General features: G+C 50.3%; 13 protein-coding genes across 13 annotated transcripts; 5 read left to right on the forward strand and 8 right to left on the reverse strand.

The window, feature by feature from the left end:
- Nucleotides 1–8: 8 nt before the first annotated feature.
- On the forward strand, nt 9–4752 carry BO79DRAFT_192339 (Mtc5p; the record flags this gene model as incomplete). The annotated part of the gene is made up of 2 exons (XM_025680887.1): nt 9–30; nt 96–4752. Exon 2 carries the CDS (start codon nt 406–408, stop codon nt 4750–4752), a length of 4347 nt encoding a protein of 1448 aa, XP_025541497.1. The 5' UTR covers nt 9–30; nt 96–405.
- Nucleotides 4753–5342: 590 nt separating this feature from the next.
- On the reverse strand, nt 5343–6985 carry BO79DRAFT_208382 (nascent polypeptide-associated complex subunit family protein). The gene is made up of 4 exons (XM_025682381.1): nt 6867–6985; nt 6479–6559; nt 5885–6058; nt 5343–5814 (listed from the first exon to the last, which is right to left on the reverse strand). Exons 2-4 carry the CDS (start codon nt 6522–6524, stop codon nt 5567–5569), a joined length of 468 nt encoding a protein of 155 aa, XP_025541498.1. The 5' UTR covers nt 6525–6559; nt 6867–6985; the 3' UTR covers nt 5343–5566.
- A 731-nt stretch (nt 6986–7716) lies between these two features.
- On the reverse strand, nt 7717–8787 carry BO79DRAFT_244478 (putative short-chain dehydrogenase/reductase family protein; the record flags this gene model as incomplete). The annotated part of the gene is made up of 2 exons (XM_025685377.1): nt 7717–8555; nt 8619–8787. 2 exons carry the CDS (start codon nt 8785–8787, stop codon nt 7717–7719), a joined length of 1008 nt encoding a protein of 335 aa, XP_025541499.1.
- A 498-nt stretch (nt 8788–9285) lies between these two features.
- BO79DRAFT_143729 (DUF341 family oxidoreductase) lies at nt 9286–10180 on the forward strand (the record flags this gene model as incomplete). The annotated part of the gene is made up of 4 exons (XM_025678342.1): nt 9286–9327; nt 9428–9446; nt 9512–9634; nt 9678–10180. The coding sequence occupies 4 exons, from the start codon at nt 9286–9288 to the stop codon at nt 10178–10180; spliced, it is 687 nt and encodes a 228-aa protein (XP_025541500.1).
- Nucleotides 10181–10243: 63 nt separating this feature from the next.
- BO79DRAFT_170601 (palmitoyl-(protein) hydrolase) lies at nt 10244–11536 on the reverse strand. The gene is made up of 6 exons (XM_025679534.1): nt 11402–11536; nt 11327–11338; nt 11152–11242; nt 11037–11090; nt 10593–10981; nt 10244–10536 (listed from the first exon to the last, which is right to left on the reverse strand). Exons 1-6 carry the CDS (start codon nt 11482–11484, stop codon nt 10434–10436), a joined length of 732 nt encoding a protein of 243 aa, XP_025541501.1. The 5' UTR covers nt 11485–11536; the 3' UTR covers nt 10244–10433.
- Nucleotides 11537–12634: 1098 nt separating this feature from the next.
- On the reverse strand, nt 12635–13825 carry BO79DRAFT_192351 (putative GPI anchored protein). The gene is made up of 2 exons (XM_025680888.1): nt 13352–13825; nt 12635–13300 (listed from the first exon to the last, which is right to left on the reverse strand). The coding sequence occupies exons 1-2, from the start codon at nt 13766–13768 to the stop codon at nt 13025–13027; spliced, it is 693 nt and encodes a 230-aa protein (XP_025541502.1). The 5' UTR covers nt 13769–13825; the 3' UTR covers nt 12635–13024.
- Nucleotides 13826–14744: 919 nt separating this feature from the next.
- Nucleotides 14745–16311, forward strand: BO79DRAFT_192354 (Gfo/Idh/MocA family protein; the record flags this gene model as incomplete). Its single annotated transcript, XM_025680889.1, has 3 exons — nt 14745–14940; nt 14993–15126; nt 15191–16311. Exons 1-3 carry the CDS (start codon nt 14828–14830, stop codon nt 16309–16311), a joined length of 1368 nt encoding a protein of 455 aa, XP_025541503.1. The 5' UTR covers nt 14745–14827.
- A 310-nt stretch (nt 16312–16621) lies between these two features.
- Nucleotides 16622–17877, reverse strand: BO79DRAFT_208387 (copper transporter family protein). Its single transcript, XM_025682382.1, has 2 exons — nt 17112–17877; nt 16622–17050 (listed from the first exon to the last, which is right to left on the reverse strand). Exons 1-2 carry the CDS (start codon nt 17687–17689, stop codon nt 16936–16938), a joined length of 693 nt encoding a protein of 230 aa, XP_025541504.1. The 5' UTR covers nt 17690–17877; the 3' UTR covers nt 16622–16935.
- A 459-nt stretch (nt 17878–18336) lies between these two features.
- Nucleotides 18337–20568, forward strand: BO79DRAFT_192362 (ferric reductase family protein). The gene is made up of 2 exons (XM_025680890.1): nt 18337–18566; nt 18612–20568. Exons 1-2 carry the CDS (start codon nt 18412–18414, stop codon nt 20488–20490), a joined length of 2034 nt encoding a protein of 677 aa, XP_025541505.1. The 5' UTR covers nt 18337–18411; the 3' UTR covers nt 20491–20568.
- A 267-nt stretch (nt 20569–20835) lies between these two features.
- Nucleotides 20836–21565, forward strand: BO79DRAFT_192363 (uncharacterized protein). Its single transcript, XM_025680891.1, has 3 exons — nt 20836–20909; nt 20990–21322; nt 21412–21565. The coding sequence occupies exons 1-3, from the start codon at nt 20895–20897 to the stop codon at nt 21490–21492; spliced, it is 429 nt and encodes a 142-aa protein (XP_025541506.1). The 5' UTR covers nt 20836–20894; the 3' UTR covers nt 21493–21565.
- Nucleotides 21509–23986, reverse strand: BO79DRAFT_6353 (serine/threonine-protein kinase). The gene is made up of 3 exons (XM_025689523.1): nt 23170–23986; nt 21806–23120; nt 21509–21756 (listed from the first exon to the last, which is right to left on the reverse strand). Exons 1-3 carry the CDS (start codon nt 23735–23737, stop codon nt 21669–21671), a joined length of 1971 nt encoding a protein of 656 aa, XP_025541507.1. The 5' UTR covers nt 23738–23986; the 3' UTR covers nt 21509–21668.
- On the reverse strand, nt 23977–24722 carry BO79DRAFT_6358 (uncharacterized protein). The gene has a single exon (XM_025689526.1). The coding sequence runs from the start codon at nt 24609–24611 to the stop codon at nt 24237–24239; it is 375 nt and encodes a 124-aa protein (XP_025541508.1). The 5' UTR covers nt 24612–24722; the 3' UTR covers nt 23977–24236.
- Nucleotides 24723–25252: 530 nt separating this feature from the next.
- On the reverse strand, nt 25253–25789 carry BO79DRAFT_216233 (cupin domain-containing protein; the record flags this gene model as incomplete). The annotated part of the gene is made up of 3 exons (XM_025683305.1): nt 25253–25279; nt 25352–25583; nt 25692–25789. 3 exons carry the CDS (start codon nt 25787–25789, stop codon nt 25253–25255), a joined length of 357 nt encoding a protein of 118 aa, XP_025541509.1.
- Between the last annotated feature and the right edge of the window lie 1642 nt (nt 25790–27431).

Genomic DNA, 27431 nt, shown 5'->3' on the forward strand with positions numbered 1-27431 from the left:
CCCTTGGTTCGGATATCTACAATTCCCCAGGCAAGATTCCAATTGAAATAGTGATCTTTTCTCCCTGCTCATCCTATTAACCACCGTTTAAACAGCGCACCATCATTGGTCTATCGAAGATACGGTACATGCGCCTCTGGAATTCCAAGTTCGACCGCCCCCCGTAACGACCTCCACAATGCGCACAGCCAATTCCACAGACCCGTTCCTCCTACGCAATTGATGAAAAGCCCATGACAAACGCGGTCGATATGATAGCGCCGTGTATGACCGCAAACGATCTTTCCACCAATGTGCTTCCTGATATTCTGAGTCCGTTTGAACGTTTCTCCAAGGCGTGGATAGCAGCCAAGAGGTAGCACAGAAACCAAGGAGCCTTTCACGCCCGGAGCCGGCGACGCCAACATGGTGGACCAAAGCGAGCCCAGGCCCCTCACATCGGCCTTCGAAAGTCCAACGTTCGGGGAGGATAGCTCATTCCATGTGGAGCAGCCTGTTGGGTCTATGTCGATCTCGCCCTGTGGACGGGATGTGGTTCTAGCCTCCAAGGAAGGTCTTCACATCATCGATCTCGATTCGCCATATTCGCCGCCAAGGTATCTTCCGCACCACACACCATGGGAGGTTGCAGACGTTCAATGGTCCCCGTTCGCTGCCCGAGACTATTGGGTCGTTAGCACATCAAACCAGAAGGCGTTGGTATGGAACCTGGGCATGAAATCCTCGCCAAGCTCGATTGAGCACGTTCTGCACGCCCACTCTCGAGCCATAACAGACATCAACTTCTCTGCACACCATGCAGATATGCTAGCGACGTGTGCCGTTGATAGCTTCGTCCACTGCTGGGATCTGCGGACACCCTCCCGTCCCGCTATTTCATTCTCTGACTGGCTTGCTGGAGCAACACAGGTCAAATGGAACCGACAGGACCCCAACGTTATTGCAAGTTCTCACGACAAGTTCTTGCGGATATGGGACAAGCGGATGGGCGCGTATCCGATCAAGTCTATTGAGGCACACAACACGAAGATTTATGGGCTGGACTGGAACAGGGTACGGCCAGGGGCTCTTGTAACGTGCTCTCTCGACAAGACGATCAAATTCTGGGACTACACAGTGGACACAGAAGTACCGGAGAAGGTGATCAAGACGCCGTTTCCAGTATGGCGAGCAAGGAATACTCCTTTCGGATGGGGTGTCTTGGCCATGCCGCAAAGAGGAAACAGTGATCTCCACTTATATAGCCGGAGAGCTGGGGAGGGTTCTACTTCGAATGATGAGCTTCCTCTGGTACACAGCTTCCTAGGACACAAAGGCCAGGTGAAAGAGTTTCTCTGGAGAGCACGCGGGGAGATAGAGGATGGTATTGATAATAGAGAGTTCCAGCTGGTGTCTTGGGGCACGGATCGTGAACTACGCTTACACAGGGTCGATCCGGATATTATGCAAAGGGTTGGCTTTGAGAAAGGGAAGACTTATGTTTCCAATATGCAGCTCACGCGCAAGGGCGCACTGTATAGGTCGTATCGGGATACGCCTATCGATGAAGAGGAAGAAGATATGGACTCGCTGTCACCCACCACTCGACAGAGCTCCACACCTCAGACGTCTCGTAACCCCGGCATGAATACTATCTCGGTCCCATACGCTCGCGCATGGACGCAGAGCGGGGCCAACGCCGATTCTAGGATCGGTATGCAGGGTCGGACAAACGTTCGCACGGATACTAATCCTATTTCATGGATGCGTGGCGTGAAAATTTCCGGATGGGATATCGAGACCCTGGGCGACGAGATTACCCATGTCGGAGAAAAGTTCACCAAGGTTGCTTTTGAATCGGTCGATGTCAGACAACGAAAGGCAACTATATCCCTTCACGGACCATGGGGTGCTGATGGTGACTCTATCTTCATGAAAGTCGATATTAAATTTCCCGTTGATTACCCTCGAGATGCCATGCCAACATTCAGTGTGCAGAAGACTGCCGCTGTCACCGACCAACTTGCCGACAAGTTGATAGCTGAACTTCGCACGATTGCAGAAACCTTCCTTGCTCACAAACGAGGATGTCTCGAGGGGGTCGTTCGCTACCTCTTGGGCGAGAGTACCTTGGAAGAAAGCATAGCATGGATTCTTGGGGAAACGGCAGAAACCGTAAAGTCTCCCATCAACGGCCAACTAGGGGGTGAGGAGTCCAGCGATGAAGATGAGGTCGGCTTGTCACAAAGCCAAGATCTAGGCATGAGTTCTGAACTGCTTCGACCGGTCAATGCCAATGTCATGGTCCCGGTAGCCAAGGGATGCGGTGCACTATGGGCCAACGATGGTCGCTTGGTGTGCTTCTTCCCATCTAGGAAAGACAAGTCCAATTGGCTTGAAAACCTAGGGTTTAAGGAAATGACCAGGTTATCCAGAGCGGACAAGGTCTTCGAAGGTTTTGGTCGTCTGCAGACCAATTCACCTGGGCCTCGGACGTCTGTCACAATGGCCAGCACTGACGATGGCGCTTCTGAATATTCCGACGATTCGGACGCTGAATCGTCAAGCTCCTCCGGGTCTTCTGGTATCTTGTCAGGGCTCCAGCACCGGTTTCCAACGCCCCAGACATGGCGGAGTGGTGGCAGTCTGGGACTCTATCGTCCGCGATCTACAGATAATTCGCAAAGGTCGACCGTTGGTGCGATGACATCGAAGTCATCTGAAGGCTCGCAGAATGTCATCTCAATCCACGACTTCAGTGATCTGCTACCAGCCAAGCGGGAACTAGCTAGCAAATATCGTATCTGCGGCAAAGTCACGGACGTTTGTGCGCATAATTCAGCTGTAGCCCTCGACCACGGTTATTACGAGCTGTCTCGGATTTGGGGACTTGTCAGGCTTATCTTGCACAACTGCAAGAGCTCAATGTTTTCATCCGGGTTTGACACCCTGGATAGACCGTACATTCAAAGGAAGGATAGCGCTGTGGATCTGAGTAACGACATGGGAAGCCAGGACCAACGTCACAAAGGGTTTCTGAATACCGTCATTCAATGGGGCGACCATCCATTCGGTGGTCAGTGGCTAATCCCTGCTCTCTTCGAACATTTTGAACAGATCGGCGACGTGCAAATGATCGCGATGCTATCTTGTGTTTTGCACGAGGCCAACATTGACGAGGCGTCCAAAGAACACGCTCATGTCAGTCGGGCCGTTTCCAGGCGGATGGAGGAGCATGCATTTTCATTTGATTTGTATTCCCCCAACTCCGTTACGCAGAGCAAACCGCAGACGGCCGTGCCGCTTGCTTCAACACCGAAGGACAGCCACGCAACGCCCATTACCCATAGTTCTGGGCGTTCTTCATCTGAGATCTGGCGTCCCGATTCCACGCCGCCATATTCCACAGGAACAACCCCTCCTCTAGCCACTCGAGCCGGTCCCCTAGCAGCAGACCGAAAGACATGGACCCAGAACATAGCAATCGCTGCTTCGCCTGACCAGCAATCACAACCACGCAGCGGCTCCGGCATTGGTTCTGTTCTGGCCTCGTCTCTTTCCCGCTCTCTCACATTTGGTCCTTCGTCAGCATCTCCTCCAGCAACCGCCTTGTCCCGGAAGGTTTTCAACCCCAATGGCAGCCCCAACACAGTCGGAGGGCCAGGGGTTTGGGTGACGAGTGCCTTTACTGCGAAACCAGTCTCAGCCATTCCCGACTACCTAACTACCTCCACCGCGCTCACGTCACAAACCCACTCTGACACGGAGAGCGAGCGACCTACTCCCGCCAAACCGTCGACAAAGGTTCGCGCAGTCCTAAAGAACCAAGCTGCTTTCGAGGGCAACGGACAATCGCAGAGTACTTTCCTCGACCCCAAGAAAGAATGGCTATACCGATCGTACCGCGCAGCATACGCTCATCTACTCTCTATATGGGGACTACCAGTGCACCGCAGCGAAGTGCTGAAGATCGGCGGGAACCCCAATCCCACCAAAGAGCCAACACACCGTCGCCACAGAAGCCACCACGATTCATTCTCCCTCCCCAGCTCCAAGCGCCGCAGCTCAACAGCCGCGCCCACCGATACCGACAACCAAGGTCTCGAAATCCAACGCCACTGCATCAGCTGCGGCCAAGCCCTACAGCACTCCATCTTCGCAACCAAAGCACTCACCGAAGCAATCCCCAAGAGCCACATAAAGGGCATAACACCCCCTCCCCTCACCTGCCCCCACTGCAAACCAAAACAGCCCCTCCCTCTCCGACTCCCCTGCGTCATCTGCAGCGAAGTCGTCGAAGGCATGCTCATCCCCTGTCTCGGCTGCGGTCACGTCAGCTGCTTCGACTGCCATCGAGGCTGGTTCTCCATGGCACCGGACACCGACCAGGAAGAATATCACTACTGTCCTACCGGCTGTGGCTGCAAATGCGCCGATTACATCGACCCAGACATCCCCACGAACCCGTGGAAACTCAACCCGACCTCCCCGAGCACCCACGGCAGCGACACCTCCCTCCACCGACACCGCGCCAAGCCGTCCGATGGATCCGGATCCTCGAAACACGGCAGTGAAATCGTGGCTAGTGTCGGCCAGCACGAAGAGGATCTGGAGAACTGGCAGGCTGCGTCGCCGTTTGCGTCTCTTGCGCGGGGTCTCGGGGGTGGGTTGAGTCGAGGACTACGGGTTAAGGATGAGAGGAGGAAGTCGAAGCCGACTTCGGCGCCGTTTGTTCCTAAGAGGTCGTCGATGAATCAGGTGGAGAGTAGATGAGCTTTACTTCAGGTCTTTGCTGTTGCTTGCTGTCTGTCTGTGATTGATCTTGGCCTTCATATTATGATGCTTCATGTATACCAATACCCATTGATTTTGTTGTTTGTTCAGCGAGGTGTGTTTTATTTACCATATGAAAAGCGAGTGTGTTTGATATCATTACCACAACTTTTATAGAAGGGGTGAGAATACAAGTAGGTGTCGAGGTCATAAGCCTAGTCTCATATAGTGTTACGTCGATTGATACAATGCCCAATCTTATGGACAGATAGGTCATAGCCTATGTATCTCCGCATTACACTCCCCAGATTTCACACCAGTCATCTATGACCATTGATAATGATCCACAGACCCAATAACCATGGAAGTTACAGCCTCAAAGCACTCATCTTCATCCACAGAAGTTCCGAGTTGAGAAAAGTATAATCATTCCTTTCATTATAGAAAAAGGCCGATTTGACCCATCTCCGCAACTAACAAACCTAAGCTCCAGCTCCAAGCTCCAAGGATAGTAAATCCCATAAGCAAGAAAAAGAAGAGAAAAACGAATCTGCTCAGCGCGCACACCCACAGGGCAAAAAAAAGAGCAGCACACACAAGCCTCATTCACCTCGTCCTTCCTCTTAACGATATATTAGGATCCCATCCAATCCAGTAAATGGAATAATATACCCACAGTGGTCCGTCCGTACAACGAATAAGAAGGTAAAAAAAAAAAGTTGTCAAGTGGCAACGAAGATGATATCAATTCCTCTCAAATAAAATTCAAGCTGATGGTTGTTAAAAGGGAGATAAAAATAAATTTTTAATAAATTTACTCGACGTTGCTCTCGAAGTTCTCGCCCTCAACGAGATCGGGGATATCATCCTCCTCATCGTCCTTCTTGCCGTCAGCGCCGGCCTGGTTCTTCTGCATGTTCTGGTAGCTCTCGGCGAGCTTGCGGAGGGAAGCAAGGCTGTCGGGGCCAAGCTGGTTCAGGATACCGGGGACGAGCTCGGTGAGTTCCTTCTCCTCGCCGTTGCCGTAGAGGGCGAAGGTGTTGGAGGGGACGGAGGCGTGGACTATATACCATCAAGAATAATTTAGTATTCTGCTGTCTTTTTGGGTGGATAGGTTGGTGGGGGGATATACCCTTAGGAGCACCAAAGTGGATGACGTTTCCGTCCTCCTTGAACATGTTAACCTCCTCGATGGCCTGGATGGGCTGGACGTTCATCTTCTTCAGGGTGGCCTGGAGCTTCTTGTCGTCGGCACCGGAGGACTTGTGGACCTTCTTGACCTTGCGGCGGGGAGTACCCTTGCCTCTGTTGGGTTGTTAGTTTTCGATTCGTGGGTTCTGATATCGAGGTTGGATCGGGTTTGGGGGGTGGTGATGTGTGTTGAATGTGTGTGTTATTATACGTACCCTGTCAGAGTGAGAAAGGTATGTTAGCTTTAGCTGTTCCTCATGATAACTTGGTATAAAAACAATAATAACACGCAACAATATCAATCAACATGATCCTGAGCTTCCGAGCGAGCCTATTTGCTCCTCCTCTTCTTTCCTCTTTCGTTCTTTGCAGAATCGAATCGGATCGGGATCCCTTAATACCACCCCAAATAGCTCTCACAATCTCTCCCCCCACCAATAATCCCTCCCATGGATATTGATTATAAATCGGATGCGAACAGAGCAATAACAAAGATACAAAAGAAATCATAAAGAGGAAAAAAAATGATACATACCAATCCGCACGCTCTGCTGCATTCTAGCCAACTTTGCCTGATCCATTTTGACGGGAGTATTGAAGCTTGAGTGCTTTCAACCTGTAAAGAGGAGGATTAAAAAATCCCAAGACGTCAGATATCGATCTTCCTAATTTTTGAGTGTATAATGTGTGTATTGTGGAAATTGTGCAGAGTCATTCTCGCGTAACGAAGAGGGGAGCGGAGCGTTTTGAGCGTCGAATTCGCGCGACCGGATCGAATTGGAATTGGGAACGAATAAATTCGGGACAGAAGATTCGCGGGATGACTCGTCGTTGAGTGGGAGAAGACCGACAAAGTATTTCGAAATGTCCAGAGGGAAAAATGGGTTCTAGAGGGAGGAATAATGGGGGGTAATAATACGTACCTAAAGGAGATGATGGGGGGGAGTATTTGGTGCTAGAGAGAGAAGAAGAGGAGGGAGGTGAAGTGGGAGGATGAGGATGAGGATAGTTCAAGTTCGATGATGCGCTTCGCACGGGTTTGTGTGGGGAGCAGAGCATGCAAAAGCCGACTTTACGTTCTCAGTACTTCTACGACATTGATAATATTCTCTACGCAGTGTAGCTCGTTAAGTAGAATTTAAGGTATTGTTCTTTATAATATGGTTATATTATGTGCATTTTTGGCTATGGGACTACAATTTTCATGGGAAAGGCACTTCGTGGCCGTGCTGGATGAAGTTGGTTGTGGGCGAAACGAGGAATCTGGACAGGGAGGCTCCTCGGCTAAACCCTAACGATCGCGGCCGCTGCTGACTTTCTAGACTGGCATCGATGGGGGGGAGATCAGCAACATTTCAGATGTCATCAAGGCATTGTGAAATTGGCAGGGACGCTGAATTGGAATTTTCTTTTTTCTTTCCATGGGCAGCAGGTTGGTCCCTTTTTTTCTTGCGAGGTTGTTTGGCACCTTGGGACAAGATTGTGCCACCAATGGCTTTCGCCCGGATTGACGCTCACCACCCGCTTTCCGGCATCTCATACCGAATCCGGTAATCTGCGAGTTTACCCGTCTTCAACCCCGCGATCCGGACCCTGAAGCACCGCCGGATCTCACATCATGTTATTCCATAGGTATCAAGAAATTAATATAAATATAACAACCACTGCTGTTTCCAAAGCATGGTCACGCATATCCTGAAAAGAATATCCGTCGATATCTCTAACTACAGGTGCAGCGGGGGTAGACCAAACGATCACCGGAACCAGACAAATTTACGATTTCTCCGCAATCTGCTGCTCAGTCCACTCCCACAGTCGCCGTGCCATTTCGACGTCCTTCGCATACCCGTTGCCCGTGGCGTGCACCCCAATGGGAACATAATAAGCCCCGTTGGTCAACAGTTCTCTGCTCGCCCCTGCGGCCCAGAGCTGATTGAGTGCGCCGCTCCGTATGCTCCGACTGAACGCAAGGATGGCGCCGATAGTGTACTTGGCTACGACACCCGTCTTAATCGTATGGTCCCATAGTTCACTCACGACGGAACCGGGATGTACCGCGACAGACAGAATCTCCGGATGGCGACGAGCCAGCTCCGACGCAAAAAGGATATTCGCTGCCTTCGAGGCACTGTACCGGGTCAATGTGTGGTCGGCTAATAGAGCCGGCGTAGAAGTCATGACATCGTAGGGAGGCGCGGCGACATTCGCGGCAGAGGCCAATGTTACTACTCGGACATCCCTGGAAAGTTCAACCGTTCGTTGCAGCGTGGGCAGTAGTAGCTGGGTGAGTAGGAAATGACCGATATGATTTGTCCCGAATTGAATCTCGAATCCTTCCTCTGTCAGAGCGGGCGGGCAGTTCATGATTCCGGCGTTGAGAACCAGGAGGTCCAGGCGATCGCATTTTGACGTGAACTGCTCGGCAGCGGCACGGATCGACTTGAATGAGGACAGGTCGAGGGCTATGTGTCTGATATCGGCGGATGGCACCTGCTCCCGGATTGAAGCGATGGCGTCTTCGGCTTTGGTCGCATTCCGCGCAGCGAGGTAGATGCGCGATGGGCGGTGACGAGCGAGTTGGAGGACGGTTTCTTTCCCTAGACCGGCATTGCCTGAGACAAGCAGAAATTAGCGCACTGAGAAAGACAGCCCAAGGTGTGTAGCAGAAGACATACCTCCAGTGACGAAAACAACCTTCCCTGATAGATCGTTGATGTCGCGCTCCGGATTGAAGGAGTACCCCAGCAGTCCAAAGGTGATTTCACTCACCGTCGGACCAAAGCTGCAGTAGGACTCCACGGGGCGGGAGAGCACATTTGAGAGGAAATTGACGACAGATGCCATTGATTGCGAGCAGCAGTAATGCTATTAAAACCACGTAGACTGTAGAGGCGCAGAACCACTCAAGTCACAGTGGGGAGAGGATAGCAAGACCAGTTTCGAAGGGGGCACGGGCGCCGCCCTCGGTGCCGGAGATCATTTCGTTGAATGGAAACTCCGTGAACTGTGACATCTCACATGTTGCATGTAGGGGGTAGGACGAGCCATCGTCTTGTAAATAGCCGAGAAGGATGCATAGTCTGGATTGGAAAGGATGACGACTGAAGAAATACAGAGACAGATGAGATAGTCCAGGAGTAGATGGAGAAGGCTGAGAGTTCGTCTTACGTTAGTGGCATAGTGGCAGGCCAGTGCTTCAGCTGACGGTCGGAAGGCGTAGTCTAGTTTAGTATTCAACACATTTCCCCTTCTTCTTCTCTTGTCAGCAATTGTTGCCCAGGAACACATCTGTTCAGAGAGAAGTGACACAAAAAGAACTCCTTCACAAGACAACCATCCAAAATGCGCTTCCTTTGCCTCCACGGCGCAGGTACCAACGCCGAAGTAAGCAAGCATCTTCCCTGCTGGCGGCCATCTCTTTCTTTCTTTGGCTTATCTCCGCTTCCCCGCCATCCAAATCTAACCGTTGGAACAAAAACAATAGATCTTCGAGATCCAATCCGGTACTTGAAACAACAGTCCAATTCGCCAGGCCTATAATTGCCAATCTAACTTGTATCGCACTCAGGTGGCATCTCCTACGACCTCGCTAAATATGGCCATACGTTTAAATACTACGATGGCTGCATGGAAGCCGAAGTTGAGCCTCGTACATCTCCCCCCGCCCTCCACACCAAAGAAAAGATTCGGAGTATATCTGGAGACATGTGATGGCTAGCTAACACTTTGAATAGAGCTAAAGGGCCTCTTTACTGGCCCCTTCTACAACCACTATCCTCGTGACCGCGCACCGGGCGAATATCTCGCCCCCGCAATGAAGCACGTCTACGATATCATCGAGCGTGAGGGTCCTTTCGACGCCGTCATGGGATTCTCGCAAGGTGCTGCCCTGGCATGCGCTATGATTGTACACCATGCGAAGACACATCAAGAGCCTCTGTTCAAGGTCGCCGTGTTTATCTGCGGTGCTGCGCCGTTTGACAGCACGGGGAATGAGGTCATCCCTGACACTTCGGCTGAGGGCGAGTATCCGGTCAAGATCCCCACGGCAAATATTGTGGGAAAGCAGGATGAGCTGTATCCCTCTAGTATGCATTTGTCCAGGCTGTGTGAGCCGAGTAAGATGAGCTTCCATGATCACGGGTCGAAGCATATGGTGCCGTTTGATGTGGAGAATACTAATGCTATGGTGGCTGCTATTGAGGCTACGGTTCAGAAGGCTTTGAGGGGAGAGTAAATGTGGGTGGAATATTCGATTACGAGCGATGAATAGATGGTTACTAGATTTCGTCACTTCATGCATCTTGATCTATTATGTATTCAAGCTAATTGTATGTTCAATCCTGCTTTATCGGCGCATCCCGTTTCTTTCCCGAGATGATCCCCAACAGCATAACCGCAATTCTCCATATAACAATGCCTAGGAAAATGCTGTATGTGATTCTAGCACCTATAGATGGTGCAGCAGGCACGGATCTGCCATTACCAAGTCATAATCCGGCGGCCGACTGACCCTCCTCCGGGGGAATGGCCTTCTGAAGGAACCTTGTCAAATCCTCGATCTCCTCGGGATCGGCAGAGTGGCCGAGATCACTGCCCAAGTATAAGCATGCCATTTCAGCAAAAATGAAAGCGAACGGAACACTCACGAGTAAGAATGGAACTCGACATCCTGAACACCCAACTCCTGAACCATCTTCGCCGACTGCTTACCGAAATCAAACTTGACCACCTCGTCCTCCTCGCCGTGTGCGATGAAGAAGGGCGTCTGCTTGTTCGGCCAGTTTTCGGGGATGAAGTTCTTAATCCGATCATGTAGCAACAAATAGCAGGAAAGACCGAATACACCACCCAGCTTCTCCGTGCTCGTGAGACCCGCAAACAAGGACATCGCTCCACCTTGCGAGAAGCCTCCGAGGACAATGCGGGAGGGCTTGATACCCTTGTCGATCTGCTCCTTGATGAGGGAGTTGAAGTATTCACGGGAACGGAGGACGCCCGGCTCGTCCTGGTGGCGGATGGCTTCTTCGAAGTCCAACTATGCAGCCATTAGTCTTTTTATCCCAGGTTATAGATCTGTATTCACCACTCACATCACGACCCAGCTTGGAGATGTCGTACCATCCCGGCATGGACATTCCAAAGTTCTATTACCCGTCAACTCAGTCCAGTATTCCCAGAGCTCCGTAGGTGACAGTCACCGCATACCACTGTGATAGGGATCATAGGGGCGTTCGGGAAGATGAAGGCGACTTCATCGAACATGCCGCGGCGGCGCCAGTTCTGGGCGAGAGCCATCCTATTTCGATTCAGTTATTTCAAGTCTCGTTTCGAAGGAGTAGCGCCCGTCATTTGTGGAACATCATAGTCTCGATTTACGTACCATCCAGCACCACTGTTGAGAAAATAACGTTAGCCAGTTGTACATCATTTAGAGCGCCGTATGCTAGGGACCAACCTGTCGCCCAAACCGTGGGCCATGATCACCGTCGCGGTGTGCTTCTTCAGCGCCGGAACAATAAAGGGGGCGCGTGTAGCCATTTTGAAGTTATCTCCCTTGGTTTAGATGAGACACCGTACACAAAGGTTCGTGTTTAAAGGATGGAAACAGTGGAAGAGAGCCATGGATTATGCCGAGCGGACAGCCTCTCCCCGCGATTCTGCCGAGGATGTTGGCCTACCGCCTTCGGAGATTGGCTGCTTATCGATGATGGAATGGTTGATCACTAACAGTTTATTGACGGCGGCTACTGTTGGATGTGTCTGTTTTGTTGGGTATAAAAAGAGTTTCCATTATGCTGGCATTAGTCTTATGAAGATTGTTCCAGAGGTGGATGATGACTTGAAGTACTGTGTAGTGCTACTCCGGATCTCCAACTATAGTAAGTAAACATGGTTAGTATAAATTTATATATTACTTGAGTGAAGAAAGGTGTTCATGGTCATCTATGGTTTTCACTTCAATACTCAATACTTACTGGAAATGGACATAACAAATAGTGTCTCTTTGCTTATGATTCCATCAGCTTCCAAGGAAACCATTTGTCCAATAGCTAATACACTGGGTTATATCAGGTCTTAGTGGTTCAAAAGTGATCATGCAAGTGTAAGTAACGGTTACCAACCTCCAAGTAACCAATTTCTACTAGCATTCTAAATTTATGCAACAATACGGCATTGACCAATAAGGATAATTAAGTTCCAGTACCCTTGAAATTCAATAGCTACTACCGACCGTATGTTACTTCTATATTCCAAAAACAAAACATACCCTTCCTCTCTACCTACGTGATGAGATTGCATTTATTTATCAGCCAAGATTTTTCTCGAAAGTAGCTCAATGATAAGGGAAAGTATATCCTGTGATATGATAGTCACCAGATCAGCGCTGGCTGTATATGAAGTCAATCCTAGTACCACGTTGCGTATCATCGGGACTGAAAGTAAGAGCATTACACTTGTACTCTGAAGTAAGACCGATACAAACACATCTCCATAGAACCTGAAGCACGCGGTCCTCCTCAAAGGAAAGAATAGAACAGCAAAGGTGTCTATCCTAGAATCGGGGCATGAGCTGATCAGACTTCGTGATAGTATTGAAGTTATTGACTATTGGGACGTGCATGATTGAACGCAGGTTCAACTACAAGGTGATACAATGTACTCCTACTAAATTCATATAATTTTGGGGGCTTTTGATTGATTCTCGCTAATTACAATGGGTATTCATGAATCATAAAACGCATGCTGCACTTCCATCCGCAACAAGATGAGTTTGGAATCCGAGAATGTATAGCCAAGGGCGGGTTGAGAAGTACTAGTGACCACGAAACATGGCTCCAACTTTCTATACATGAATGATGAGCCTGAGCACATACCAAGGATGTGTCACCACAGGATGTAATAGACATTGGATTGTCGGTGAGGGAAATTCCAGAAGTCCGAATGAACAATGTTATTCGGGTAGACCCTGAGCCCTAGAAGAATAATCATGAGAAGGCAAAGCGAGTGCGAGCCAAAGTTATCCTCTGGTGTACCAAGGCGCCTAATGCAACATAGGCAGTTGTGCATTGGTATACTCTTACAACAGAGCCATTCCACCGACAACCGCAGCGCCCAGCATACCCCACGCAGCTGTCTCCAAAGCAACAGCACCGCCAGTGGAGGTAGATGTGCTTGAGCTGCTCGAAGAGGTGCTAGAAGAGGAGCTGCTCTGCGCTTCTCCAGAGGCAGTAGATTCATTGGCGTTGCGCTCGGCCGCAGCTCCAGTAAAAGCCACAGCAGTCACACCAGTGTTGTTCGAGCAGGAGGACGGTTCTTCGTAGGAGACGGTGGAGGAAAACTGAATGTCGGCGCACTGGGCGAGATTAGCATCTACACACGCGTAATGATTGACAGGGCAACATACAGCGTAGAGACCTCCGGTAGGATCACCATTGCTCTGGACCTGGACAGTTGCATTCATTCCATCGGTGATGTTGGTGCCAAGGATGGATTCATCGAACTTGATGTGCGGAAGACAGAAAGCACCCAATCCCTGGATTTCAAAGGTCTGATGAAGGGTAATGTTGTAGTTGGTTCCGGGGTCGGAACCCAGCGCCAGGAGAACCTCGACAGCAGTCTGGGAGTGACCCATGGACAATGCGACGGGGAAAGAACCGGCGGAGATCGAGACCTGCGTACGATTGCTGGACTGGGCAGCTCCGCCGCAGGGGAATTGGGTCATCTGCTCTTCAGATCCATCACGGCTGGTAGGATACTTGAGCTCGAAGTGGGCGGCGACTAAGGGCGCAAGAGACGCCAGGTAGAGAATAGGGAGCTTCATGATGGTGAAGGTTGAGTGATCGGCGGTTTGTAGAGCGAAGGTGCCGTGGGATAGATGTTACACAGGGACCCTCGATGGTTTTATACTTATGCAGGACATGCTCTGAGCGGGTAAGAGCTGATTATAATGAAATTCTACGGCAGGACCGGGATTATACAGGGTTAAGCGAGGTGATTACAGAATGAGCGAGTATTATTCCCGAAGAAGAGACCAAAGCCGATGGATCTGATACTAGTCACTACTTAGTAACATGAATCTTGGATATTGTTTTGTGCCACTGAGAAGCTGGAGCTCCAGGGACCCTGCAGTGAGACTTAGCAGCACTAGGGCTGATTGGGTTAGGAAATGTGCTCATTTCTTCTCAAGACTGGCAAATCCGGTGAAGTTCCCCGGTTCAAGTCCGCCATGTGGGGGATTGCCAAGCCTGCCCATTGTGCCTGAGCCCATGTCTATACCCTCGGATATAAGACATGGGGGTATACGTTGTGAATTAATGTGTTTGTACGGTGTCAACTTACTAGTAGATGGTTTCAGTGTCAGTTTGAGGGCACTAGATAACCAAGGAACGGAATGGTACCCCGCTCATCTTCCTAGGCACATCTTACTTCCTCCACTCAGTCACATCTAGATAATTCATCTGTCCACCAGTTATTTCGCGGGAACATGGGGTCGACCTACAGGAGAATTTCAAGATTCTAGACTCAAGATAATCTGGCGAGTATGGTATGAAGAATACCGGTGTACCCTATAACTAGGAGTAATATTGCGTTTCGATACCATACACTCATTTTAGGAAAGCACTATGTTGATACCGTGAGAATTGGAAGGAGAGCCATCAGCAGCTTCCCAAATAAATAAATGAGAGAAACAGACGGACAGCATCAAATGCGGAAGTCACCTGCTGTCTGGCGATGCAGTCCAGAACAACTGATGGCGGGAAGCACCCGCCTCAGACACAGAGGTATCCGTGCTACCTTTACGTGCCATTGCCACACTGCATATCAAATAGTCTTACAGAAATTTACTTAAACTCCAGCAACTCCCCAGCAATTATTCAGTATGTTATTTTTCGATTTCTTGAAGCGATTCTACTATGCGGCAGTCAGCTCGCCGACCCCGAGGAAGAGGGATGACGCCATCAGAATAGGACTGCTTGGAGCATCCTCCATAGCGTAAGTTGATGAAGCACTGACTTGCAGGCTATCTTATTTATGTCTGCTCTAGTCCCCTGGCCATAATCTTACCCGCCTTGTCTCACCCGGAAGTCATCGTGGCAGCGGTCGCTGCTCGAGATCCCGAGCGCGCCCGTCAGTACGCCGAGAAGTACAGCATTCCGATCGTCCATAATACTTATCAAGGTGAGATTCTCCACAACTGGCTCGAACTTGACGAAGCATGGATGGGTCTTAATGCACGTGTCAGAACTTCTGAGCGATCCAGCCATCGACGCAGTCTATATTGCTCTACCGAATTCCCTACACTTTGAGTGGGCCCTGCGTTCCATACAAGCAAGAAAACATGTTCTTCTTGAGAAACCGTCCTGTTCGAATGCTGACGAGGCAAAGTCACTCTTCAGACATCCATTAGTGACTGCGCCGAATGCCCCGGTTCTTCTTGAAGCTTTCCACTATCAGTTTCACCCAGCCTGGCAGGCCTTTCTCCACCAAGTTAATAACCTTCCCTGGGGCGCGACTGTAGAGCATGTCTATTCCCAGCAGTATCTTCCCAAAGGGTATTTGGAAATGGACGACATCCGCTTCCACTATGGCTTGTCAGGTGGCTGTCTCATGGACCTAGCAACGTATCCCCTCTCCTGCGTGCGGCAGGTGCTGGGTAGAGGGGAGCATCTCAATCCCATTGAAGCACTGCATCGCCCCTTGCCTGTTGCATCAGATGGATATCAGCCGGAGCCACAAATTGACGCGGCAATAAAAGCTACCTACGCTACAGACAGTGACAAGACCGCAGAAATCAGGGGTGATCTTTTATTTGGAGGAGGGTTTTCGTTTCTCCCGACGGCATGGTCTCATTCCCTGCCGTCGTTCAGATGGCCCAAGACTGAAGCAAGAACAGGAGAGATGCTGCTTAATGGATTAAACGATGAAGTGCGCCACTTTGTCAGAAGGAAAATCACGTTGTGGAATCACCTCATTCCGACAGTCTACCACCGGATCGATATCTGCGATACACATACTCTCCGCCGAGGGGAAGAGGTTGTGAAGACGTGGGATGTGATAGAGTATGCCAAAGCATACAACTGGCCAGCGGGCGATGTGCGAGCGCAGACCTATCAGGAATGGTGGACTACCTGGCGCTGCCAACTAGAAGAGTTTGTCAATCGGATCAAGGGTCGTGCGGGCTCCGGGGTGTGGATCGACGGTGAGGAGAGCATTGCGCAGATGGAGGCGATCGACGATACGTACGCTCAGGCGGGATTGCTGACACGGCCGACCAGTGCTTTTGAGGTTGCAATTGATAGAGATCCGGGGACCAATAGTCTGAGGCCTGCGTATTACTACAAATTGTCGATAGAAAGTAAGTAGTCAGTATCTTTACGAATGGATTTCCAACTTGAATAGCATCAACATACTGAATCTAAAAGACATCGCAGCGTATCAATTGCCATTCGCGGTTAGTGGCATGGATCCTGCCCGCGCCGTCCGTGTGGTCCCGTCCGCACCAATAGGAGTGGGACAACCTACAGCCGATCACGCCACGTCTGGATTCCGTCCGCGTGAGGCCAATAGTCCACTGTAACCTGCAAAGCCTACAAGGATTATGTAGTATACCCATGCATGTGATGTCTTTCGACCGAAACCATGTTATTATGCCGACACAGTCCAAAACCTCCCCAGACATTATCTCTATGTACTGAAGTCTAAGCTAATCACACATCCTCGACTGTAATGGTATCAGGGCGAAAAAGAGGCACAGAGCAGAGATCCAAGAGACCAATAAGCGGGAGGTGGTATCTGAAAACAACCAAAAAGCCAACAGTGCACATGCGTGACACTCGCTATCCCAGAAATATGAAATGAATGCAATGCAATGCAATGCAACGCCAGGCCAGCACCGAACACCCGAACCGAGAACACCGTGCGAAATAGAAGTCGTTATGTTCGAGGAACCCGAAATGAATATGTATGTATGCATGTATGTGGGTAGGACTAATGTTCATGCTCATTCCACTGGATGAAGCGTCCCACGGCAAGTTCGCCCAGGAAGGCACCGGCAAGGACGGAGCAGAAGTATCCGATGTTCATGGTCATGACGGCCAACATCCTGTGATTGTTGTGTTAGTATGTGTTCTATGTTTGTGGAGGTGAGGTAAAGGGGAACATACAGTAGGTAAGAAACACCGGTGATAACAAGAAAGAGCAGCGCGCGAGGGAGATCTGTACTGAATCGCCAAGGGAGAGGTTCGCGGGCCGCTTTGTGGATGACTTTGACTTTCTCCTCGACACCTTGGGCCGTGATGAGACTGGCTTCTTTGGATTCAGGATCAGCGTCAATGCGACCTGCTTCCGTGGATTTCCCTGCGACGGCGATGTAGCGACGGTTGACGTGGGCGTCGAGCCAGCGGCGTTCCATGAGGGCTTTGAAGGCGGCCAAACAGCGGGAGATGATGGCGAGAACGATGAGGAAAATGCAGGTGCCGGCGTAGGTGCCGCTGGAGGACGGGGTCCATTGGTTGGAGAAGAGGGGGGTGTCGTGGGCGTTCATGAAGACCATTGACATGGACATGGACATAGAAGAAGAGGAAGAGGAAGAGGTGGACATGGGCATGGACATGGAGGTAGAGGTGGAGGAGCCCATAGACATGTCCATTGTGGACGATGCGGTGGAGGTAGCCATTGACATGCCGGACATGGTAGTGGAGGTGGTTCCCATGTCCATACCGGTCATTGAGCTCATGTCCATTGTTGGTAAGTCGTGATGTAGTGTGAGTGGAGTAAAGTAGGATTAGGGTGGTGTTTGGTATGGACGGTTCGGGTAGGAGGTATGAACTGGAATGTGGGAAAATGAATATATTTAAAGATGTCAAAGCACCAGCCCTATGTACAAGATACTTTATATGACGGGATTGGGAAGAGGAAGAAGAAAAAAAGAGGAATAAAATGTTAATGAAGACATAGAAAAGCGGGCCATGGCTGTCACAGCCGGTGATTTTCCGCATCTTTAAAGGACCTTGAAAACCCGCGGACCCGCCAGGTAAGCGGCCGATAGCGCTAGAGCACATTTGGGCGGCATTTGAGCACATTTTGGCTGCGGGAGCCAATCAGCAGCTGCAGAGCTCAAGGCCCGTCCGAAAGCATGGCCGGATTAGCAGGTGGGGATTGAGCAGATTATTACTACTCACTGAGTCGCTTTGACTATTATTCCCTCTCATTTTCTCTCAATTATACTCAATATGACTGACTAGAGTAGATAGGCAGTATTGGCATCGGGTTCGATCTCGGGCCCTTAGTCGCTCGTTTTCGCCTAATTGTCATTTGCTTCCTTCTCTTTCGTTCCCCGCGATATGTACATCGTGCATTTCTTCTACCATCATGCTTGAATACAATTCCTTTCATTTCTAGTATATACTGAGTTCTCTTTCTTTATACCCTAATCCGGATACTACTAGTCTACATACCTGCAAGATGGACATGTCCATGTCTGGCATGGGCCACATGTCCATGGGAGATGGCGTGCCTGGTCTGTTCTATCTGCAGAAGATGTACTGGGCTGTTGTAGGTAGTGCCATCGCTGCTGGAACGGTCATTAATGTTCTGAATCGCTTTCTCGCCTACCAAAGGTAAGCTCCTTTGTTTATCGAAATAACGTATGCTTATTCCATCAGGTTAAAGGACTCGTCCTTGACCCCCTCCAAGCCCAAGTCTATCTTCTTCAGCACATATGCCACCTTAACAGCCATCGTGCGTGAAGCTAGCTATGCAACCTTGCCCCCTTTGTCATTCCGCGGCCACTCCTATCACTTTGCGCCGCTGGGCCCGGTGTCTATCATCCTGGCCAACCTCATCGTCGTGCTCGTCTTTTGTTTCTACAAGCTGGACACGGCCGACCAGTGGAAATGGGAAGATGTGGGCTACCGCACTGGGTTCATTGCCATCTGCCAGCTACCGTTGATCTTCTTGTTGGCAGGCAGGCAAAACCTCATTGGCATGCTCGTAGGTATGAGCTACGAGCGTCTTAATTGGTTCCATCGGTGGATTGCGCGGACGCTGTGGCTGACCGCTACAATCCACATGTGCTTTTGGTTTCGTGATTGGGGCCGTTATAACTACATCGTCTACGAGCTGAAGAACTACACCCTGGCAACGAGAGGTTTCGCCGCATGGATTATCTTGACCTTTATTGTTATTACGTCCGCCGCACCGATTCGACGGTTTGGGTACGAGTTCTTTGTTTTACAGCATCTGGTGACCTTTGTTGGTTTCATCGTTGCCGTGTGGCTTCATGCACCGGCAGAAGTCAAAGTGTGGGTGTGGATTCCCATCGGTTTTCTTGTCTTTGATCGGGTGGCGCGCTACTTGTGGGCGACCTATGCGAACCTCTCGATTTTCCATCGTTCTAAGAGCCCGGCTCATGCTCTCTGGGCGAATCGGGCGACTTTCACCCCGTTGCCAGGCAATGTAACTCGTATAGCGATTGAGAATCCTGGAGTCGGGTGGAAGCCGGGTCAACATGTATTCCTCACATGCCACTCCATTGTGCCTCTGCAGAGCCATCCCTTCACCATTGCGTCCATACCAGAAGACAACAAGATGGTGATGTACGTGCGCGCAGAAAAGGGCGGCACTCAACGCTTTTTCCGATATGCATCGAAGAACCACCAGGTGCTTGGGGCTAGTGACCAGGTGGCTGTGAAGCAGGCACGTACAGTCTTCATCGAGGGACCGTATGGACAAATGCGGCCTCTTAAGCAATTTGACAGCATGATCCTACTCGCCGGCGGTATGGGGGCGACATTCACCGTGCCTTGCCTGCGGGATATAGTCGCCAAGTGGAAAGCTGAAAGCACAGCGCGGCTTGCAGCAACCAAGCGGATCCGATTCGTCTGGGTGATCAAATCGCGCACGCAGCTGAGCTGGTTCGACCGTCAGTTGCAAGAGGTGCTTAGGGATGTCGAGGAAGTTCGGCTCGCCAATCCGGACGTCATTCGGGAAATCGAGATGAGCATCTACATTACTTGTGACGAGAAGCTAGAGCAGGCGCAGAACACGCTTTGCGCCCAGGAACAGTCGCTGTTCCAGCTGCAGACAACCCTACCTGCGAACGAGAAATCCCTCGAAGCGGAGAAGGCAGCGACCGACGCTGTAGCCATAGAGTCTGTGGAGCAGTCTGGCTGTCAACCAGACGGAACATGCTGCTGCACAGCACCCATCAAAGATGAAGATGCCATCGACGCTACAACCTGTACATGCTCCGGGCATGCCGCACCGCAGTCTACCAGCGAGCTTGCAACAGGATCAGACTCGAAGTTAATGCAGAAACCGCTGCCCAATCTTACAGTCCTGTCTGGTCGACCACATGCCCGCACGATCATCCGCAAGGTCCTCGAGAAAGCAGAGGGCGAGAGCGCGGTAGTGGTGTGCGGACCGAGGGGGTTGTCCGACGACGTGCGACGCAGCGTGGTGTGTCTGAGCGATGAGCGAGCAGTACATAAGGGGACGGGGGCGCAGGGAATATACCTGCATGTTGAGCAGTTTGGGTGGTAGTGCTGCAGCATACAAGTAAATAGCATATGTTTTCGATGATATGATACCCTACCCACTTTAACAATAATGATATCAAACCAATTACACATTCTACTTCTACCATTAAACCTGATTAAATAGAAACCTACACTGTACGATAATCAAGCAATAGCCTCCTCTCCATCCTCTCCCTCAAACCAAAAAGAAAAAGAAACAAAAAGTCGGGCACCCAAACGGGCAACCAAACACACCTCCCGTAGATAACTAGTGAGTCAACCCATATGACGTAATCAGCCAGACCTCCGACCACCAACCACTCCAATTATCTCCATCAGAGACCCCTGCTGCCGATATCAACATCACCTACCACCATCTACCTACCAACATATACTCAATTCAATCCAATTAAACCCAATCCATCCAAAATGGTCTTCCGCTTCGTACGCCCATCCCCATCCCCAAACCTCCCCAATCCCCCCCAAACCCAACTAACTAATTCCCCCCCCCCCCGGGAAAATAGGCAAAAACCCTCGACCCAATAACCCTCTTCCACGCCCCCAACCTCTCCAGCAGCAAATCCGCCCTGTCCATCCTCCAACGCGCCTCCACAACAGCAGCAAGCACGACAGGCACTCCCCGCGGCGAATTCCAGCTGGAGGTGAGCACTGCGCCGCCGACGAACGACCAGTTGCGGAATATTCTCGAGTATGTATCTGGAAGTGGAGTGTCCGGGAGTGGTGCGGGGATTGGGAAGGTGTATGGTGTGGGCGAGGTGGTGAGGGGGGCGAGGGATGCGGAGGATGCGGTTAAGAGGTTTAAGGCGGATCCTGAAGGGACGTTTGTTAGACCTATTGTGAGTTGATTCTTTCATTTCATTCATTAATTGGGGGGAGAGAGAGAAGGGGATGGGTTTGGGGAAGGGATATGCTAATTGGTTTCTAGACAGTCGATTGGACGAAAGGACAGGCTGTGGTTGGGGATAATGAGTCGGAGATTCTCAAAATGGTGCAGGAGTTGGAGTGAAGGGATTGACTATTCTGATTCTAGTATACTGCACTCATGCAGGTCTACCATAGCTGTATCATACACAACTCCTTTCTTAACCCTCCCATTTCGTATCCGTTCCATTAAAAGTACTCGCTAAAACAATCCTCGAGATCCAGCTCGTGCCCGAATAGAACTCCCGTCATTCATGCAGTCTAAAACATCGTTCCGAATGATCCGTCCGTCGCGATCGGTTTGCGCGGTGAGCCGCGGCCTAGCCCGTCCATGGCCGGCTTGCGGTGTCTGTTGCTGTTAGCATATCTACAGATACACATTTGATGGGGAAGCTTACCGGAATGTAAATCCAACAAACAATCCCTTGCTCATCTTATCATCACGCTCCGCCATCTCTTCCAGCGCGCGTTGCTTGTCGTGAACCTCCTTATACTTGGCCATGTCCGCTTCGTTGGTAAAGTCGTCAAAGTAGCCCGCGTCTGTCTCCGAATCCAGCTCGGGCACAAACGGCGCACGCTGCTCGCGCAGATGGTTAAAGTCCACCTCGCTGAAGTAGTCGTGCGCGTGGATCTCCTGAATGTTCTTGAAGCGCTTCTCCTTCGACGCCACCAGCTTGGTGATGAGGTCCCACGTGCGTCGCGACAGGAAGTAGTTCGGGTCTTCGTACACCGGCTTGCGGAGCACCTTTTGCCAGTTCTTCAGGTTCTGCCACGTCTCGTCCACCGTCGCGCCCGCAAACGGCGGGTATCCGGCGAGGGCCTCGAAAAGCATGCATCCCAAACTCCAGTAGTCGACCGTAAAATCATACTGCTCGCCCTTGAGCACTTCGGGTGCCATGTAGTCGGGCGACCCAACAATCGACTTGGCGTAGTTGACCTGGCGCTCTCGTAGCGACCGATAGCCCTGGCGACGCTCTGCCACCGTACGCTGTTCCATGGGGCGACCGAACGGCACCGGCGTGTTGCCAACCTCCTCCAGCTTCACCCGCATGGACTCAATCTTGCCAGGGTTTAGCATACCCGCCGCCAAGCCAAAGTCGGTCAGCTTGACGTGACCACTTGAGTCAATGAGAAAGTTTTCCGGCTTCAAATCACGGTGAATGTATCCCAACGCATGCAACGCATCAATGCAGCTGAACATCTCTGCAATGTAGAACCGAGCATGGCGATTGTGCAAGACTCCGGTGTTATTCAGCAGCGTGCGAAAGTCACCTCCTGGCACATACTCCATTGCCAAATAGATCTGGTCGTCATCCTGGAACGCGTACAGCAGCTTGACCAACCAGTCGCTCTTGGCGGCCGTCAAGATATCGCGCTCAGTGAGAATATGGCGGATCTCGTCCAACTTAAAAAGTAACTTCTTGCTCATCACCTTGAGCGCGCACACCTCCCTCGTATCCTTCTTCTGCGCCAGATAGACCTGTCCGTAACCTCCCTGGCCCACTTGAGTCAAGATCTGAAAGTCGTGCTGGCGGAGTCGAGTGCGGCGTTTGCGGAGGTGGGCCCGTTCCCGACCCAGATATTTCAGTAGAGCGGGCTCATACGTCTCCATCGGAGTGGCGGGGGGTTCGGGGTTGGAAGACCGGAACTGCGCATAGCGGTTTTGGCGGTTGTGTACGTAGCTCAACAAATCAAAGTAATGATCGAGGAAGTCTAAACAGTTAGCCAATACACCGAAGTACCTGCAAGGTATGGCACCTACAAAGCTGTGTCACATTTACCAATCGCTTAACTCTAGGATTCTGCAGCTTCTCCAACTCCTCCGGGGTCAACCCCCGCATGGGAACCTGACGACGCTGAATGCTCTCGAGATCTCGTTGCTGGTATGGCTCATGACGGGAGATGGCAGCAGCCGCGGGGTTCGGACCGAGGTCTTTGGTGAGACGGGTGGAGTTGGGAGGGGTGTTTTCTTTGTTGGCTTTGCGCGTGGGACTGCCTGGTGGCTGACGGATGACACTTTCGGTAAAGTCCTCGCCGGATCGGGGCGGCGCGAACATGGGGTGGTTGTAGTGGTTATAGGTGCCTTTGGTGGGCGAGGTGGGGTTCAGCTTGAGAGCTTTTTCGAACACGTTGGGCAGGTCGATTGCGCCGGGGGGCATGCGATTTTTGCTGGGACTCCCTTGGGGGGTTTGCACGGGGCTGGTGAAGCCATTTTCAGCGGGTGTGGAGGGGCGATCGAGAGCTTCATTTCCGGCACGAGTATGAAGGAGTGGCGGCGGGTTGGGGAGACGGAGGCCCGGGCGATCTGAGGTGTCGATATTGAGAGCCATGTTGGGCTCGGAAGTGTGCTGGCGACCGTTCTCAACTGAGGGAGGTATGGACCAGCTCACTGACACGGGGGTCTCTAAACAACGACCGCGAGGTGAAAGAGGTCGTGGCGGGGAGATTAAAAAGGAACGAGGGATAGGAAATTAAAGCACGAGTAGAGAGACTCGGAATCCCAAGCGAATGGAAAAAGAAATGGGATGGAAAACAAAACGGAAGATAAAAAAAAAGCAAAGAAGGGGTGGAGAGACAGGAAAAAGCAACGAGGAAGAAGAGGAGACAGAGAAGATCAATGACTTTGTTCGGGCAGGAATGGAGAGAAGCAAGGACGATGACCCGACGAGAACAAGTCAGTCAGTCAGTCAGGGGAGAAAGAGACGATGCCCGATGGTTTTGATTGGGAATGATGAAGAAGAGGGAGGAAGAAAGAGAAGAAGGAGAAAGAGGAAGTTGTTGAATGAAGTAGGGAGGAAGGGGAAAGAGAGGGGGGAAAGAAGTGGAAGTTCAAGAAAGTGAATATTCTCTCTCAACTTTCTTACTGTTCTTTCTTTCTTTCCTTCTTTCTTCCTTCCTTTCTCTCAATTCATCCACTTTTCCCTCTTTCTCCCAGTTACAGTTTAACTTCAGCAAAGCAAAAGATGAGCCGCAGCTGAGAACCAGCCACTCTTGACTTAACAGACCAACGAAATGCCACCGATCCAACTCTGCGCCGCCCCTCTCTCTGCGACCATCGCAACGTTGCTGGGGTAACTCCCTTGTTCCGATCCCATCTGCTCTCCAATGCTGGTGACGATGCCAGGGCCAGCCGCGAGTCAATCTCGTTCCTGACGCCCTTTCGGATGGTGATTGGGGAACTCGTGAGGCTGAGGATGGAGTCATCTTCTCCCACCACCAGTCAGAGTGTCTCTGCACGTCATTTTCCCACTCAACTACCTTTAGACGAGGAGGGGTGAGAAACTAGTGTGTCCAGCAATCTGGGTGAAACTAGTCGTCCTTCTATATCTGGAACCTTGTTGGGTGAGATCGCCTCCGATCCCATGGGGCAGATCTGAGTTGATCATTTACGGAGGGAAGGGAGGAGAATTGGTTGGTGGTGGTGGTGATGCTAAATTTTATCCCCATCTATCGGGTGTATACAGACAGTTCTGACACTGACAGTCACACAACATCAGTGTTTCGGTCCAGACTACAACAATTCCATTCTTTTAAATTAAAGCAATCCAACATTTAAAACAATACTAGTACTAGCAAGTTGATTTAGAGAAGAGGGGTACAATCCACACCGGCGTCATCGCGCCCTGGTTCTTGTTTACACTTCCCGTAAACACAACCAAGGAACCGCTCCCATAAGCAGTGGAACCTTTCTGTCTCCCAAACCATGGTTCATCTCCCAGCCATCAACTAGACTATCTTCCTCCTCCCCCCTTCTCTTCCTCAATAAGACATAGTAATAAATAGCCCGTTTTAACAGCAAGGAATTTAATTCAACACAACCCAGGATATTCAAATTACATCATCACTCAAACAGTCTTGGCCCGTTGTCCCGTCTACCACCATCACTCAGTCAGCAACCAGTAGAAAAAACAAAGCATTGAAAAGAAAAGAAAAGAAATACTCACAAAAAAAGCCAACCCATACGACGGCGTCGTAAAAGTCACCTTACTCCCCTTGGGAAAATGAAACACATCCCCGGGGAAAGCCTCAACCTTTTGACCGGTCTCATCCGAGATCTCGAACTTGCCTTCCAGGATGATTTTCATCTCATCGAAGGTGTATTCGTACACCAGCGGGGTGCCTTTTTCCAGACGGTAGAAGCCGGCTGAGATGGGTTTTTCGGGGTTGTAGCTGTCACTATACATTCCATATTTAGTGTCTAATCGAACATACTCGTACACTCATTACTATGAGATAGCATGGAGGAAAAAGATTAATTAGTAAAAGGAATGGGATGGGGTATACCTCGAATCCACATCCCCCAAAAAGGCATTCTCATTGGCAATGAGCGGAGGCTCATAGGTTTGTTGGGATCGAGGGTGGTGCTTGAATGCGATGGCCATGTTTGGCGTAGGAATTTGTTGTAGTAGTCACGAATAGATAGTAAGTACTCGTATATTGCTCTTCTAGTATTCTGTTTGGTTTGGATACACTGGAGGGATATTGGCATTTTATACCAACACCTCCCCAACATCATCCTCGTTCATCCCTGATCCCATTACCTACAACGGAATACCTATACTCGTGCGGAGAGATCCGATTCATTGTCCTCCTCTTTGCTATTGCTGCTTGTTTGACTCTCTTCCCACGGATCCGACTCCCGTAGTGGGATAGATAGTACGCTTCGACATATAGTAGGCATAGGACAGTACAGTCCCAGTAGGAGTTGGCGAACTGAGGGGTAGTTAGTAAGCGAGTTAACAGAGTAGTGAAACTCGATGAGGGGAATTTGCTCAGTTCCGAAAAAAGGTTATCAGATAGGGAGGAGTGAACCGGGGTGCCCTTGATAGTTACTGATAGAGAGAGAAAGACAGGCATAGTATGTACGGAGTACCACTACTATCGACTATCCCAGGAAAGAATTAGAATGAATAGATAGGATACCACATCCGAAAAGGAACCATGACCTAGTTAGTAAGATCAAGTAAGGCAAGGCATGGACATCCGACACACGGCAGGGGAAGCAAGCAAGTAGACAAGCAAGCAGACAAGCAAGAACAGGATATTTTACCCCAGATGGGTTAGTACTTCCGACCAATCCTCGTGGATTTGATATGATATGATATGATACGATACGATATCAAGGTTACTTAGTAAGTAAGTAGTACCTAGTTAACTAACTAACTACTAGTCAGTCAGTAAGTAGTAGTTATCCCCCCCCTCGCATAGTATCCATCCAATCCCTCCCCTCTTCCCCTCAACTCCATGCTGACGCCGTCTCACCCCAGTCAATCTTATACTACTACTTACTTCCACTTCAACCACGAAATCCAACAACAGCCAGAACAAGCAAAGCAAGCAACTGACCAAACTCGTCATCTTCATCATCCATGACGACTTTGAATCAATTTCCAATAATCCTATATCCTTACTAGTCCAATCCACCTGACCATACCCTCATTTTCTGTAGAGAAAGAAGAAATAGCTCACATGCAGCCAGTGTCTGAGCCCCTCCCCCCTCCACTCCTCTCCCATTTCAGAGAATGATCATCCACCTGCCCAGTTCAGTAAAGCCGAACTTGCAAAGCCTATCCTATCCTATTATCCTATCCTATCCTATCCTAACTATCCATCAGTCAGTCAATCAGTCAGTCAGTCACTTCTTCTCTCCATCTCCCTTCCCCACCCACCCACCTATCCACCGGGGATTCTTCCCCTATCAACAGTGTGTATGTATCTTCAGCACCCACCACCGGACTCTCCTCTCCATACAGTAAGAAAAGAAAAAAAGAAAAAGTAGGTTAGCTCATCCGCAGAATTACTTGCATAATTCCTACTAAAATCACTCCCCATGCAAGGCAAAGCAAGATCCGAAATCAGACCACGACAGGAGAAGAAAAGAGGGAAAAAAAAAAAAAAAAAAAAAAAAAAAAAAAAAAAAAAAAAAAAAAAAACTAACTAACTAACTGACTAACTAAGCAGAGTAAAAAAAACTAACTCAACCTTTCCCTTTTCCTAAGCAAGTAAAAGCAAAAGCTGAACTAA

The sequence above is a fragment of the Aspergillus costaricaensis genome (assembly GCF_003184835.1).
Source record: "Aspergillus costaricaensis CBS 115574 unplaced genomic scaffold BO79scaffold_10, whole genome shotgun sequence".
In the NCBI taxonomy this organism is placed as follows: domain Eukaryota; kingdom Fungi; phylum Ascomycota; class Eurotiomycetes; order Eurotiales; family Aspergillaceae; genus Aspergillus; species Aspergillus costaricensis.